Genomic DNA, 17393 nt, shown 5'->3' on the forward strand with positions numbered 1-17393 from the left:
GGTATGATTTTATCTTTTTTTTATTAATTATATTAAGGTTTTTAATTGTTGAGGTGAGTCACATCTATAATTCTATTTCTTTTCTCTTCCTCCTCGTTGTACTCTAGAGGTTAGGTCTAGCGCCCCTCTCTTCCGGTATCATTTTGATATTTGTTAATAAACTGATAGGGGTCCACACTAAACCCCTACCTAACAAGATGATTTTATATTTAAATCCCTAGTCCCCAATATTTTTAAATTTATTTATTCATATTTTTTAAAAAAATTTAAAAAATTTCAAACGGACCATGCCATGCCATGGCACGGCCCATTTGAAGGGGGCCAAAATGGCACATGGGCCATGTCGTGCCTGGCCCACTGATCGTACCGGTCCAAGCTCTTATGGGTTGTGTCGGGCCTAGATCGAGGGTCAAAAAATCCAAATCCAGTCTAGCCCAGCCCAGCCCAGCACCCCTCTTATGGGCCGTGCCAGGCACGGTATGGCATTGTAGTCGATGGGCTGTGCTTGGCACGACCCAACACAAGCACGACCCATCTCGTGCTGGGTCGGGCCATAGGCGGCCGGACCCGTTGCCCATCTGTATGGGGGCTATAGTGGAGAAGAGCAGCAGCGTAGTTGCAGGAGAAAAGGAGTGCTACAGATTTTTTTATTTTTTTATTTCGAAAATATTTATCATAATTTTTTTTTATTTTTTTAATTTCAAATCAGCACCAATATCACTTATGCAAATGAACAGAGCCACGTACATATCGATGACTGTGACATAAGATTTTCGATACGAAAAATCAAAAATGAACGAAGAATAATATTAAAATAATTCAAAAAATTTAGAGACTAAAATTTAAATTTTTATAATTAAAAAATTATTAAAAAATCTAATATGGTTTAATGATCAAAGATATAATTTATTTAAAAAAAAATTATCTGCCGGAGAAGATTCAGTAACGAAGCAAGTCATCGAACGGGACAAGTCTATCGTTTTCCGGAAGACGTACGCTCTCCGGATAAGAATGATCGTCCAAAGCCAGGCGGGACGAGTGATCGATCGGGAGAAAAGGTTGAGTTAGCATGGACCCTTCCGTCAGAAAAGGAAAAGGAAAAGGAAGAAGGAAATTAAAAAGTTAGCCAGGGCCATTCTGTCGGAAAGAAAATAATAGAAAAAAAAAAAAAAAATCGAAAGGCATGCGAGTGCACGACCGACTACCTGCTGAGCACACAACGTGTGCCACATGATCGTGGATGCCATCAATCATTTTCTCCACTTACCAAATAGGTGTACGAAAAAATCCATCATTTTGTCCACTATATTTTTTTTTAGCCTTTGGGTATCAAAGGATTAAAGGATCCTCACACTATGCGCGACAGCCAAACAGCGGCCCCATCCAGCAATTGTTTGGATTTTACACCTCGTGCCTCCTTTAATGATTGACTACTAGAGGAGGACCTGGCAGCGGAGCAAGTCGTCGAAAAGGATAAATCTATCGTTGGAGGATCAGTCCGTCTATAAAGCAACGTACACAAATATATGTGCATCATACTCTTTTCCTTTTGTGCATCATTGTTCCAGTTGCTTTATGGGTGCACTGGTCCACAAGCTGAGCAGTGGACTGTCTAACCAATTACCGCCACTCGGGACGAGATAAGTGATCGAGTAAGTGCATCTTAAGTTAGCCATGGACCCCTCTGTCAAAAAAAATAAAAAAGCATCGATCCAGGGATGCATGGCCTATAAGCTACTAGATTTGGTCATCATGAAAAATTAAGGGTATATTTGATTGCAGAAAATTAGATTCTAAAATAAAAATTAGAATAAGTGACTCCCATTCTAGCTATTTGAGTAGAGATAATTTCATTCTTATTTCAATTATCGAAGAAGATATGAATGCTCCAATTTCTATTCTCTTAGTATTCAAATTCCTCCATTTCCAAATTTGATAATGAACAAAATGTATTGAGAGATATGATCTTTCTGATTTCTATTCTAATTTCTATTCTAATCCATTTCAATTTTAATTTCGATTCTGATCGCAAATCAAATGCTGCATAAAGGCATGTTTTGTTGAGGATAGTTGGACTCCACAACGAGAATGAAAATAAATGACTCCTATTTCAGTTGTTTGATTGCGATGAGTCTTATTCGCATTCTGATTCTAAGAAAAAATAGAAATGCTCTAATCCCTACTCTGCCTTAATATTTAAACCCTATTCTGATTTCAATTTCGATTTCAGCTACAAATCAAAAATATCAAGGGATATCATAATTTTGATTTTCATTCCAATCCATTTCGATTTCAATCATAAACTAACATCCTAAATATGATGGATCATATAGTTGGAATCATCTCCACTTTGTAAACCAACTCAAGGGCCCACTTCAATAAGAAATTATATGTTACACCCCATGCATCATATTACTCGTGTAACGTGTAAGCAATCTATGGTGAACATGGTGCACTTAGTGTAGAATATAATTTCTCTATTTTGACTGCTAACTTAAGCACATTATCATTAATCTGTACCAATCTTGCTCAAACATCCACAGTTGATGGATGCACAAGCAACAGTAGGTATTTAGTTGGATCTTCATGTGCAATATGCAAACTAGAGAGAATTTGAGAGCATCAATAGGTTGACTCAGATGGGATTGGGATGCCTAGCTAATTGATGCAGATCAGGAATTGAATTTAAATAGCATGGATGTCTTATTGATACGTATGTATGTATGCAGACTATGGATGTGGATGGAACCAGTTTAGATCGCAATGTATCGTGACCACAATGTTATCCACCATCAAACACATGTACAGGAAAGAGATCACAGTGTATTGTGTCCACTTGGACCTGGTCCATGCAATAATTTCTCAAGAAAGAGAAACACATGTACAGGAAAGAGATCACAGTGTATTGTGTCCACTTGGACCTAGTCCATGCAATAATTTCTCAAGAAAAAGAGTACTTCTAAAATTTTAATTATGTCTTGGCCTACTAACCACTGAACTATATCACATGATGAAAACATATGCGATGACCTAAATCGCTTCCCATGAAACAGGTAAGTCTTGAAAAATAGCCAGCAAGTGCCGAGAAAATATCCGCTGCAACGGTGATACCACGTCACCACTGTAACAAATTAATCATCAATCAGAAATGAATGAAATATAAGAGCAGTATGGAGTATAATTCATAAAAATTAATAAAATATATGGTAATCAATAAAATATAAAAATTATCATTGATTTGTTATAAATTTGATACAGTACCACCGTCGCAACGGTTATATTTTCGCAAGTGCCTTCGGTTGCTGATGTGATCCTCCTCGTTCAACGTCCCACTCTCCTCTATATATTTAGTGGCGCGCCAAGGCATATAAGCTGATCCTAGTTATTGGGAGGAGGAGGAAGCATATATTGATAGATTGAATAAATTAAGGAGGTAAGAGAGTGAGATATGGGAGAGGCCGGGAGAGGGGTGGGAGGAGCAAACCCATTCATGGGCGCATTGATGCTGCTGTGCTACTCTCTCTTCACAGCAGTACTGCTCATTGCCGTGACTGCGTCGGCGTCGGTCAACACACTTCCTGGCTGCCCAGCGACATGCGGCAACATTAGCATCCCCTACCCATTCGGCATCGACCCGAACTGCTCCTTTCCAGGTTTCGAACTTAGCTGCAATGACATTGGCAATGGCGTCTACAAACCATTCTTCGGCAACGTAGAGTTCATCAACATATCCTTGCAGGCAGCCCAGGCTCGCATCTACAACTACATATCCTGGCAATGCTACAACGCCACATACGCCAACGTGTCGTCCAACACATGGCGTCTAAATTTCACTGACAATCCATTCCGGTTCTCCGACATCGATAACAAGTTCACGGTTGTCGGCTGCGACACCCTCGCGTACATCGGTGGGCGTAGTCAGAAAGAAATTAGCTACACGAGCGGATGCGTATCGGTCTGCCACAGCAGGGAGAGCCTGACAAACGGGTCATGCTCCGGCATCGGCTGCTGCCAGACTTCCATCCCGAAGGGAATCAACTACTATGATGTGGCCTTCGATAGCAAATTCAAAAACTCCCGGGTGTGGAACTTCAATCCCTGCAGCTTCGCCGTTCTGACCGAAGTCGAGCGGCTCAACTTCAGCACGGCTTACATTACTACTCGCGAGCTGAATGAGACGAATGGGGGGCGGGCGCCCGTGGTGCTGGACTGGGCCATCGGCAACGAGACGTGCGAGGTCGCAAAGCGCAACACAACCTCCTATGCGTGCCTCAGTAAGCACAGCAAATGTTCTGACTCCACCAATGGCCCAGGATATCTTTGCAGCTGCTCCGGTGGGTACCAGGGCAACCCCTATCTTCCCAATGGATGCCAAGGTCTATCTATAATTACCTCCCTCTCTCTCTCTCTCTCTCTGTTTCTAGTGCTGACCTTTCTATTTGTTGAATTGGGATGGTAGATATTAATGAATGCGATCTCAAAGAGGAGTATCCTTGCTATGGGATTTGCAACAACACAGATGGGGGATATAATTGTACATGTCCAACAGGCACGATGGCGAACCGAAAAATGGAACCTGCAATCCCGACCACAGCAATCTTTCCACGTCAGTGAAATTGGTTATAGGTAATCCCTCCATATTTAGCAACAAATTCGGTTTCTATCGAGTTTCATTAGACATGCATCAAGCACAAACTTCAACTGTGCAAAGCACAGAACTAGGCTGCTTAAAAGTTTCAATCTTCGTTTAATAAGGAAACGAAATACATAAAGAGGGAATACCTTCTTGTGACTGGGACTCATGAATGATTTCTTCGTCTATTTACAATCTCCAGGCATTGTCAGTAGCACCAGCTTGGCCCTTCTACTCTTACTATCCATTGTCGTTCATATGGTACATGAAAGAAGAAAACTTACGGGAATAAAAGAGGAATACTTTCGGCGACATGGAGGGCGGCTGTTACTTGAAGAGATCAAGTCGAAGCAAGGCCTTGAATTTAACGTATTTACGAAAGAGGAGATGGAGCAGGCAACAAACAACTTTGACAAGAACCGAATTCTTGGAGGTGGAGGTCATGGAACTGTCTACAGGGGAATACTGAATGACAGCCGTGTAGTTGCCATAAAAAAATCAAAAATAATTGATGATCACCAAAAGAAGGAATTTGGGAAGGAGATGGTTATTCTTTCTCAGATCAACCATAAGAATGTGGTGAAGCTCTTAGGATGCTGTTTGGAGGTGGAAGTCCCTATGTTGGTTTATGAATTTATCTCCAATGGAACCTTATTCCAATTAATCCATAACAGGAGTAGTGGATCCAACATTTCATTAGATATCCGTTTGCAGATTGCTTTACAGTCCGCAGAAGCCCTTGCATATCTACATTCATCGGCTTCCCCTCCAATCCTTCATGGAGATGTCAAGTCTTCCAACATACTTTTAGACGACACCTACAATGCAAAGGTGTCGGATTTTGGAGCTTCAATGTTGGTGCCAAAGGATGAAACTCAGTTTGCTACACTAGTTCAAGGAACTTGCGGTTACCTCGATCCCGAATACTTGCAAACCTGTCAATTAACTGATAAAAGCGATGTTTATAGTTTTGGTGTTGTTCTTCTGGAGCTCCTTACCGGAAGGAAGGCAGTTTATTTTGAAGGATTTGATGAAGAAAGAAGCCTCTCATCATGTTTTTTATCTGCCATGAAGGAGAATCGACTACTACAACTTTTGGACAATCAAATTATTAATGAGGATATGGAGTTGATACAAGATATTGCTGAGCTAGCAAGGCGTTGCCTCAATGTTAGAGGCGAAGATAGGCCTAAAATGAAGGAGGTGGCTGATGAGCTAGATCAGTTAAAAAATTCAAACAACATCCATTTTTACAGCATAATCCCGAAGAGATTGAGAGCTTGCTTAGTGAGCCATCAAGCTACAATGAAAATAAAAGCTCTAGATACTACAGTATAGATAACAAAGCAGCATTAAATATAGAATGTGGAAGATGATGTGTGTGTGTGTGTGTCTCCATATATATCTTTGCTTAGTTTCTTGTAGAAGCGTTGGGGGACGATCATATTATATAAGAATAATACGAGTTGGGGGATGCTAGTTTATGTGTAGTCGTGCGTAGGTCTACCAGATGCAGTGTTTCTAGTTTTTGAAATATGACTTGTTTAAATTGTGTATGTATGGTTTTCTTGTCATCGTTGTTTGTTGCTGCTCTTGTTTTGCTTATCATCCGAACCATATTTAAATATTTTGGGCTTTTATCTGGAAGGAGGTTAGCTCCATGTTCAATTACTCCATTTACTTAAGAAATAATGGTATCTTCCAGATGCAAACTTGAAGTGTATAGTGCACACACGCTAATCTATGAAATAGATCCATAGATGAATAATTTCTTGATAAGAAATTGCTGGGACTTCTATAGTTTAGATTTGATATGGCCAGCCATGCCAGCCCTTTAGTTATGGCCGGCTAGAAGGTTGTGTAAGAGGCTCCGTGCTTTCACGCTTGGTTGGCATTATTCTTTGACAACATACCCTATAGTCGATGTGATTTTTGAAGCTCAATTATTTGGCTTGACTCCTCATTAAATGCCCATGGTATTTAGGCGTGTCTCAAGTTTTGATATTTTCGGGCAAGTCTCTCATAAATTTCTTTGGAGTGATTAGGGGTACATTTTTTTCTCACTATTTTGCAAAACATAATTTGAGCTATCAATACCTTCCGTCTTACCAGGTGACTCTACTTTGGAACAGGCTGACCCAGCTCAGTTCCACCCAGTGTCCAGCAAACACGAACGTCAATATAAATGGGCACAAATTGAAGGCAAAACCACCATATATTGTTTTATTGTACCATTAAAAGCTAACATAAAGAAGAAAAAAAAAAAATCCCACCTCTCTTTTCAAGAGTTGAATAGAAAAATATCCCCCTTTCTTATCTTCTTATCATAAGAAGACTCTTCCATTTGAACTGGATGCCTGTTTGTATTCCCGTGCGTATTTTTTTATTTTTATTATTATTATTATTATTATTATTATTATTATTATTTCAATGTCAAGAATCTACCGTACACCATTCGAATCCACCATTGAATCAACCACTGGATGCTTTGAGATCTGCACAGATGGATGCATGACAGAGTTTGGAGTGCTCTCAGATCTTTGAGTGGGTAATCTAATGGACTACGGGCATGTAAAGTACCTTTGCATACAATGTAATTGAACGACTATGGACATGTAATTGGAAGACCTGGGACATATCAGGTGGATGCACGCATGACTCCGATTTCTCTATCTTTCCTTGCAACGTAATTGAAGGACTATGGACATGTAAACCAAGTCCTCTTTGCCACAAATATCAAACACTCGGTAAGTGAATCGAATCTAAATCTTCATCTGGATAATAGATATAGGCAAAGGTTTTTTAGCCTTCCTCAATTCAGGACACTGCTAATCATGTTGCCAAAATTGATGAATTACTGAAGCAAGATATAACCATGGACTTGAAATAACGTCAACATTATTTTTCAGTATTGATGTATTATGAAACACAATTAAGTTCAATACTAGCATTGATTATAATCAGCCGCCGAGTTGAAACAGTCTCCACTTCATATACCAAACTAAGGATCCACTTTGATCACCCATAGTTCGTGCATTAATCAGCAGTGGGCAATTAAACAAGGTGACACATATGAGGTAGTCATGTCCGACCAATCGTGCCAATCTTGCTCAAACACCCATAGACGATCCATGCACAAACAAATGTAGGTATTTTGTCAAATCCTCAAATCCAACCCGCAAACTAGAGAGAATCTAAGCTCATAGGTTGGGATGCCTAACTGATGCATATTAGGGATTGAATTTAGACCGTGCATAGCGCATTAATGTACCTTTGGATGCATTGATCCACCAATTTCCTTCAGCAACATATTTCTTTTGGTACAATCAGCAACATATTTCAACTTGCTTGCAAGCAACTTATTCTAGCATGTAGCTCTTTTCAAACCATTTATAACCATTTTGTTTGGGAGAAATTAAAAAAAAAAATTATAAAGACATCTCCGCAAGTTTTGATGATTTAAACTTAGATCTTAAAAATTTAAAAAATATCAATTAGCCACAAAAACTTTTAATTTATTACAATGTAGCCCAGTCATCTATTTCTATTACAAAACGTTATCACGTAAGGATCATATAATAACCAATTTTTTTATAAAATTTTAGAATTACCTTTCCTACTAACTTAGCAACAGTCTCTTATTTTAGTGAGAATTCACAAAATGGAAAGAAAAATAATACTTTGAGATCTATGCTAGTGGATGATGATTTTGTCCTTTAAGATCTATGTAGGCAGATAGATGACGAAGAATGGAGTATTCTAAGATTTATACAAATGGATAAATGATTGAGAATGGAGTACTTTAAATCTATACAGCCAAAAGAATGAGAGAGGAAGTACTTTGAGATCTATGCAGGCATATTAATGATAACAGATAGAGCATTTTGAGATTTGTGCATGCAAAGGGATGATAGAAAATTGAGTACTTTGAGATTTATATAGATGGATAGATGATAGATGATGAAGTGCTTTGAAATATGTACACATAGATAGATGATGGAGGATAGACTACTTTGAAATTTGTGTAAGTAGATGGATGATGAAAGATGGAGCACTTCAAAGTCCATATTGATGGATGAATGATAGAGAATGGAGTATTTTAAAATTTATATAGTTGATGAATAATAGAGGATGAAAGCTGATAAGATCTGTGCAAATATATGGATAATAGAGGATGGAGCACTTTGATGTTTGTGCAAATAAATAAATGATAGAAAATAGAATATTTTTAGATTTGTGCGGATAGCGAATGACTGAGGATATATTACTTTAAGATCTATGAAAGAGGATGGGTGATAGAGGAGAGAAATATTTCAAGATTTATGCAAGTGAATGGATGATAGAATGCTTATTTAAGTACTACTGGAGTGCTTATCGATAGCTAGAATAAGAGTCTTGGTGCCAAAAAAACCACTAAAAGGCAGACTGTGCACCTTTTGTTTTCTCGACCTCAAGTATAGTGCCCTTATATATTATATTATATTATATTATATATATATATATATATATATATATATATATATATATATATATATATATATATATATATATATATAGTTTTTTTCTTTCTCCGAAAGAATCTTCCAAGTATCTCTCTTAAATATGACATATCTCATTGCAATTTTCAATGTATCTACCGATATTAGTTACTGTCTTAACTGATAGCATGGTAGAGCAGTGGGTTTGGCCTACAGTTACCCATATGTTATAAATCATGTGGAAGGTAAAGAATGAAAGGTAGTTTCAATCATGTTTTACAACATCTACAAGGGTTAGATAGGTCCTTTGTTTTCTTCAAGATCTCAAGTCTGTAATCATGTTGTTGGCCTTAGCACACAGGTCCAGGCCTTGGGGTGGTGTATATTTTTCTCTCAACCATTTGCTTCTCCAATTTATGTTGCATGGTTGCCCACCTCCCCTGAGTGTTCTCAAAGTCAATTTTAATGGATCTGTGTCTCATGATTGTACAGCTAAAAGCTTTGTTATCATAGATCATAACGGCACTTTAATATATGGACAGGAGAAGAGATTACTCACATCTTCTATTTTATATGCCGGATTAATAGCAGCTTGAGCTGAGCTTGGGATTACTATTTTATAATATGGAGCCCAGCAATTCTGGTTAAAAGGTGATTCTGCGACTATAATTCATTGGTTAACTTTTTCAGTCACATACATATATGCAGATCATCCTCGACTGGAAGCAATATTTGATATTATTTAGGGTGCATTTGGTTACACTTTTTGATTTTTGATTTTAAATTTTTAAAAAATATTTTTTATTTTTTTTTATTTTTGCTATTGAGTAAAAGTAAAAAAGTAAAAAATATGTTTGGTAACTACATTGCTATAAAGAAAAAATAAAAAATAAAAAAATTATATTTGGCAAGTATAAAATATTTTGTTATTATTTTATATATTAAAAAATAAAATCCAAATCACTAAATCAAACCATATGTTTGAGCTAATCTATTAGCAATTCTATTTCCAATTGCACCCATGTCTCACCGAGAGTTAGCAGTCCTATCCATACTTGTAGTAGTTTGGCTAGGGACGTCAATCTCATCTTCAACAATGATATTTTTATCTGCATATTCAATAAAGAAACTATCCTCTCGTGCCTTCTTCCTGATATAACTATGAATTGTACATGCAGCTATAACAATTCATGCTTGCTTTTGTAAAGAATATGGAGGCATCTCTCTTAAGATAGGAAACTACTTCTTCTACACTCCAAAGCAACGCTCAATCATATTTCGCAGAGATGAGTGATGATAATTGAATAACTCTTTGCTTGTTTTTGGTTAATGATCCCTTCCTCGATAGTCTTAAAGATGATAACGTTCACTTCGATAAGGTGTAAGATAGCCATGCATGTTTGTGAAGCAGAGTCAACTACATAGTACTTTCTTTCTGGTGGATTAGAAAATTTATATTTAGGATTTGTGACCGCTGACACAAAAATTCGAGAATCATTTGCAGTTCCTTCCCAACTAAATATGATGAAAGTGAATAACATATCAAATGAGCAAGCACATAAAATATTTTGAGTTACTATGGTTTTCCTCTCTCGATAAAGAATTTGCTTACTAGAGGGCACGTAAGCACTAACATGCATTCCATCGATAGCTCCAACACAATCCTACATATAAATTATTTTACTTAATATCAAAATAATAAAATAATTTCATAATATGGACACACAAAAATACCTTGAAATAAGGATAGTATTTGAAATTATAACGAATTTCTAAAAAAAATTTCAACAAAAAAAGGTGGCACTATAAGCTCCTTTGCATATCGAACAACTGCCTTCAGTGCCTTTCTAAAATGATGACTAAGTGTCTGTCCAAAATACTGAAAACGATCTGCCACTATTCAATTGAACTCTCTTTGACCAATTATCATCAAGAATATAGCAACTTTTTCTTCAACACTTACAAATTGAGAATCATGCAATAGATTTCTTTGTCTCAAATCAGAGCAAAAGTTAAGAAATATATAACTGTCCATCCTAAATAAATCTAGACACTTGTCTGGATTTTCAAGAATTATCCTCATAACATATTCAGCACCAATCAAATTATCATTTCTATATAGTTGCTTGCATAGATACAAATTGTAGTACTCCTCAACTATTGCAGTAACAACAAGGTTTATAGCATCATCTTCTTTTTCATCAAATAAATAAAATTTCTTTATTTCCTCTCCATCACTAGAATCAGAAGTATTTAAATTCTTTTCAACTTTTGAGTCAATCTCCTCCACATCACTGTCCATATCCTGTTAATATGAAAGAAAATAAGAACACAGATATTAGCATAGAACAATTTAAGTGATACATAATCTTCATAACATCATAAATCCATAGCATAAAATTTAAAAGACAATAGATCATCAATCCAAATAAAGCATAATATGCACATACATAATTCTTGATATAATATTCTAATACTTAAAGTCCATCTAAACAACTAAAGGCCACATGAACATCCTACAAATTTGCCAACCACCACAACCTATGCTCACTTGATATCTCAATAAATGTTTCCCTCCATCTCTTATCTCGAAACTTCTCAATTGCCTTTAAATATGTAGGCATATTCACTCTTTCAATAGTTTCAAAAATTTTAATACAATTTGCAATTGAGTACTGCCCAGAACTCAAAGTTGCAGCTGTATGTTGTTGTATCATCATATTGTTCCTTATTTGGTTAGCCTCTGCTGGAGATCTGATGGCATCTGGTAACTCTGAAACTCTTGATTGACTTTTCACATGACGGATACTCTCATTGGGAATTGGATCTCTTGGACGACGACAGTTTCTTGAACCACTAGACTCTCCATCTATACTAACATCATCAGAAAGAAATTCGTTGTCTTGAAAATCACTACTATCTGACACATCTTGGGTGCTTGCCATCGCCTCTTTACCAGTAGCAGTAGTATCCCAAATATTGTTATGAGCTCTTCATATTTAGAACAAGTGGAAGTTTGAAATCTCTTCGCTTCTGGATGAACTTACAATAACAAATTTATATGTGAGACATATAAGATTGAATTAATTAACCAAAAATATAATAAATTATAAAAAAATAAAAAGAAAAATAAATGTTTACTTATAGCAATGTAACTTTCTCAGACATCATTACAAGCTATAGCGATTTTCAAGATTGGATCCCATCCAAACCCGATTAATAACTTCTTCAAATCAGTAAAAACTCTATAACGCTTCTTCAGTTGATTGAACTGATTCTGAAATTGCTTCAACTCATTTCTTTCCAGTTTTTATATAAAATTTGACATGTATTTCCTTCCAAGATTCCTTTGTAAATGTTGTGGTTGATCTATTTCCTTTTTGAACTTGCTCCATCATTAAATCTATGAATATATTTTTTTGTTCTACTGTCCAATTTGTAGAAGATACTGCAGCATCTTCAAAACTAATGGACGGTGGAACTCTAAAACTTGTCACTGTGTAATTAATAATTATAACCAACTAAACCAATTATAATGATAAAAGTTACTTGATTTATACCAATTGCATAATGGTAAGTAACAAATTCAGCCCTTGGTGAAACTTTAAGAACTTTAAATCAAACTCAATCTAGATTCAGCCCTTGATTAGAGTCTTATCATATAGTCAATTATTACTTAGAAGCTTGGACTTACTTTTGTTTAGTGCCAAATAAGTTGCGTGGAGGAATGATAGTATTCAGCTTACTAGAGGACCAACCTGCCACAACACAACATTAATATTTAAAGCTTAACACATACAGTCTCACTAACATTTAAAGCTTAAGAACTGACACAGATCATACTAACCTCATCTCTTAATGCAGAACCAACATATCTAGATTATCAAAACTAATAGTTTGAAGATTATATATTACTATAATATATAATGAGAACAGCCTCATGGATTGATGTAGAGCAAGGTAAATAGTTGATGAGGTCTCCAGTAAGATAGACAGAGCATACAACAGACTGAAGAAGTTGAATGTTACAGAATTTCATATGTCCAATAAACATTCTAATTATGATCATATAGATAGTTGGTGAAGACCCATAAGCAATAAAAGTAGATAACCCAGTCAATCGAACAGCAATGACAGTAGCTATAACAAGGAGATGAGAAAGATTGGCCAAGAAAACCATTATACAGTGACTCAATATCCTCCCATATATCAACACATTATCTGAAGCAGTGTAAAGATAAACGCAACAATAGTGTATTACCCATGTAGAAGTAACAGAAAAAGCAGACTAAGAGCAACTGAGTTGGAAAATATTACTGTAACTTCAGTAGACTTGTAAATGCTATAATTCTTGTAATGAACCATAGGAAATAAATACAGAAAGGTAAACTGGTTGCAGGCAATAGATAAGGAGCATCCACAAAAAGAACGTATGTAACCATCTCCCACAGTTGCATAAAACAGTGAAGGCAGATAATCCACAATTGCATAAAATAGTTACATAAAACAGTTTGAAATTAGTATGTATGTCTACATATTTTATTACTGTATCAATGAGTTTGTTTTATTACTATATCAACTTTTGCAAAGATCAACTAGAGACTTCCAATACTAGAAAGAATAAAATCTTTAATTGGTTGGTTTTTCGAAATAAGATCCTAACCGCGAGCAATCTAAGAAAAAAATATTCAAGTCCCCATCCCACGGTCTCTCTGCAATTCAGAGAAAAATATGGGCGATCACCTCTTCCTCGCATGCCCGTATTCAAAATAAATCTGGCAACCAATAATCCTAGCACTTGGCATATCACAAATGCTGATATCAGTCGAACATCTATGGACAATATAGAGGAAGAATATACTAAGTCAAATAGCAAAGCGATCTTGGGACTATATAGTGTCTGTAGCAAATACTCAATTTAGGCTACTGAAATTCTGTATAACTGAGATGGAAACTTGAAATGCTATAAATCTGAAAAAGTAGGGACAAGCAATAAAACAAGTCTTACTGGAGATTAAAAATAGAATCTCATCATAGGACACTACAGTTGAATGCAGCAATAGGGGATTAACACAGACACATCCAATTCCATAGAGCTCTTAGAAGCCTTTTGTCCATCTATACATAGTTGGAAGACTATAGGGTCATCTGGCCTAATGTAAAGAGAGAGTTTTCATACCACCGGCACACCAACGTATCTTTCTCAATGGTGTGCTTTAACTGAAAGCACAGAACAATAAAATAACCATATGTTGGTTTGAGGCACCACTGTAAACATCAACTCGATAATCCACATCCAGAAAGTCAGAATTATCTTATAACAACAAAACCGCAGGCAAGTCTACTTAAGAGACAAAACAACCACCTAGAAAGATAGCAAAGCCACCACCGCCATGTAAGTCAGGCTTTTCTTCGAACAGTGAGAAAGCATGTTGGACGACCAAAGTGTTTCAATCCTAACGACCAAAATCATATCTTGGACGAGAATTTCATATCAGATCACAAGAAATAGCAGGAAAAAAAAATCTATGACAGATCAAATGGTTTGGATTTTACTGCTCCAGATCGAAACAAATTAAACCACCAGACCTAAAAGAAAGTCCAACCAGATTCAGTTCGGGTACCAGGGAAACCAACCTTGTCTCCGGCGAGGTAGAGGGTGAGCAACTTGACAGCCTGGAGGGCAGTGGAGGCTGAGGAATCAATCTCGCTGATCGCGAGCTGCACAAGAACGGCAGATCCCGAGAATCAGAGAAGAATAGAGAAAGTAAGAGATTAAAGATCTGGAGGAAAGAGAGGGACAGGCGACCTGCTAGGAGCCGAGGGTGATGTAGAAACGATAGAGGAGGGAGTCACACTCGACGGCGTCGTCGAGGGAGAGGTTGGGGATTTTGCTCTTGTTGATGGCATCCTGGCACGCCCCCAAGTAGAAGCTATTGAAGAGGCACACTTGGGCGGCAGAGGTCGAAGCCCCGTCGATCGGCGGTGCTCGCCGGCCAGGAAGGCATAGAGCTGAAGGGAAGGGGATGGGGTGGGAGAGGGGTCGGGGCGAGTCGGGTTAGTCAGAAAGAAGAAAAGTAAATTTTAAGAAGCAAAAAATGTTTGCTTTCCACGTAAATCAATTATTTTAATTTTTTTTATTTTTAATTTTTATTTTTCATGATATTATCCAACATTACTTTTTAATTTTTATTTTTTAAAAATTAAAAAAATATATATATTTTTTTTAATGACTAACAAATGTATCCTTAATGTGACTCACATTTATCGTGAGAGAAACTAAGCAGTAGATTGACTTGCAGCTTAGGCTTTACAGGGAGTTGCTGCTTTTCATCTGGTACAACCCTCCCCTCATAGTTTGAATTCATCTTAAATGTTGATGTGGGTTCTATGGGGTTTCTAAGACTATAATGTTTCCCATTTTTTACCTTCATGTATCGAAAAATAAAAAAAAAATATATTGCTAGAAAAATCATAATAAATTGGATCTCTCTCGAATTATCTCTCTCCTTTTTATGTCCATATTTTATTTTATATTTTCAATATTCATGCATAGTATATGCAAAGTAATAGTTAATAGTGTCTAAGATGACTCATATTTATCATAAGGAAAACGAAACAGCAGACTTATAGCTTAGGCTTTACAAAGAGATTATTGTTTTATCCCGTATAGCTCTCTCCTTAATAGTTTGAATTCATCTTGGGGTGGCATTTGGTACATCGCCAAGCAATCTAGATTATCAGTAATATAGATTACCAGTAATATAGATTATCAGTAATATTGATTACTGTGTTTGACACACAGATAATATTATAACAAAATTATTAAAAATCTTAATTGACATATTTAGTATAACAATCAAATTACTAATAATGTAACATTAAATTTTTAAAATATCTTTAAATCAAATTATTAGTTTAATATTTTAATATATATTTAGTAGAACCAGTAATCCAAATTCTTAGTCAGATCAACCTATGTAACATATATTAAAAAAATTATTTTTTATATATTATAATTTAAAAATAATTAAACTATTTATTTATTTTTTTAATATTTATTATTATTATTATTTTATTTTTTCTCCTTTCTTCTCCTTCTCCCGCACGCCACACCCCGACCCTCCCTCCCCCCACCCCTGGCTACTCCGTGCATCCTACCCCCAGTGGCACCATGCCCATTGCACCTCCGACACTGCCCTCCGACCATCCAACGAACCCGCACCCCACATCCTCCATGATCGCCTCCATTGCCATCCTCACCGCCCTCACCCATCCGTGCTCCAGCCTTCCAGCAAACCCGTACCCTGTGACCCCCGTGGCCGCCTCCATCACCATCCTCACCCATCCCATCGGTCCCCTGCATCCGTGCCGGAGTTCGCTGCGACCTCGTGGGTGAGATGATGGAGCTATAGGCTACCGCCACCGCCGCCTCCTCCTTCCCCGCCGCCTCCTTCTCCTTCCACGCATGGGACGTCGCTACAAGGAGGGCGGCAGCACCAGAGCGGTGGCGGTGTGCGAGGAGTGCAAGAGAGCAAAGGAGGGGCGGCCGTCGGGGTTTGGATTTTGTTTGATTATTTTTTTATGAGGATAACTACATCCAGAAATTTTATTACAAGATTACCAAAGTAGTGATAATTTGGATAGTGTTGGTGCAAAATTCCACCGATGCCGGAGAAGCTAGAGTCGAGGGGATCACGACCACTGTCGGGACCTGCAAGGAAAGTCAAAATCGGAGTTGGGGGTGCTCCGGCAAGACCCTCCGATGCTCAAGTCAGTACTCTGCTTCAACAGAAATGGAGCACTCGAATGAGATTTTAGCAGAGTTTAGAGATAATGCTTAGAGCTTAAGAGCTTTTCCAGAACTTGAGAAAGCTTGAGAAAACTTGAAAAAATCTGAAAAAGCTATTGCCTTACCCCGTTTTATAGTAGAATGCGGTATGGTCCTGCCATTAATGGTGCAGACAACTGGAGAGTTGTCAAATCATCGGGGGCTGTCAAATCGGTGTGGGTCACCGGAGACTGTCAAATCGGCGTGGGTTGTTAGGTCATCAAAATTAACCCATGTCCTTGGCAGGACAATGCCCCAGGGCGACCGCACAGCATGTCCTTGACAAGACAACAGCCCATAGCGGTTGTACGGTGTTTGGACGGACTGGCCAACTATATGTCGGTATTCGATTGCCGGGATGTTGAGTGATGACTCGAAAACACCGTCAGCTGATCTGGTGCCTTGTGGAAGTCAAACGTCGGCAGCCACCCCCGATAGTGAGTCCGTAATA

At 37.4% G+C, this 17393-nt stretch overlaps 1 protein-coding gene and 1 long non-coding RNA gene across 4 annotated transcripts; one reads left to right on the forward strand and one right to left on the reverse strand.

The window, feature by feature from the left end:
• Positions 1-3305: 3305 nt before the first annotated feature.
• LOC105035683 (wall-associated receptor kinase 2) lies at positions 3306-6873 on the forward strand. The gene is given in 5 exon segments (XM_010911330.4): positions 3306-4376; positions 4460-4552; positions 4555-4626; positions 4836-5852; positions 5855-6873. Coding segments are annotated over 5 exon segments (2265 nt in total). The 5' UTR covers positions 3306-3448; the 3' UTR covers positions 6010-6873.
• Positions 6874-11020: 4147 nt separating this feature from the next.
• On the reverse strand, positions 11021-15162 carry LOC105045210 (uncharacterized). Of its 3 annotated transcripts, none has more exons than XR_012140545.1 (4): positions 14921-15162; positions 14749-14832; positions 12806-12869; positions 11021-11416 (listed from the first exon to the last, which is right to left on the reverse strand). It is a non-coding gene; the product is annotated as an uncharacterized lncRNA (long non-coding RNA). The 3 variants fall into 3 exon arrangements; XR_012140547.1 differs by lacking the exon at positions 11021-11416 and adding an exon at positions 11451-12144; XR_012140546.1 differs by lacking the exon at positions 12806-12869 and having other exon boundaries at positions 11031-11416.
• Between the last annotated feature and the right edge of the window lie 2231 nt (positions 15163-17393).

The sequence above is a fragment of the Elaeis guineensis genome, chromosome 4 (genome assembly GCF_000442705.2).
Source record: "Elaeis guineensis isolate ETL-2024a chromosome 4, EG11, whole genome shotgun sequence".
Taxonomy (NCBI): domain Eukaryota; kingdom Viridiplantae; phylum Streptophyta; class Magnoliopsida; order Arecales; family Arecaceae; genus Elaeis; species Elaeis guineensis.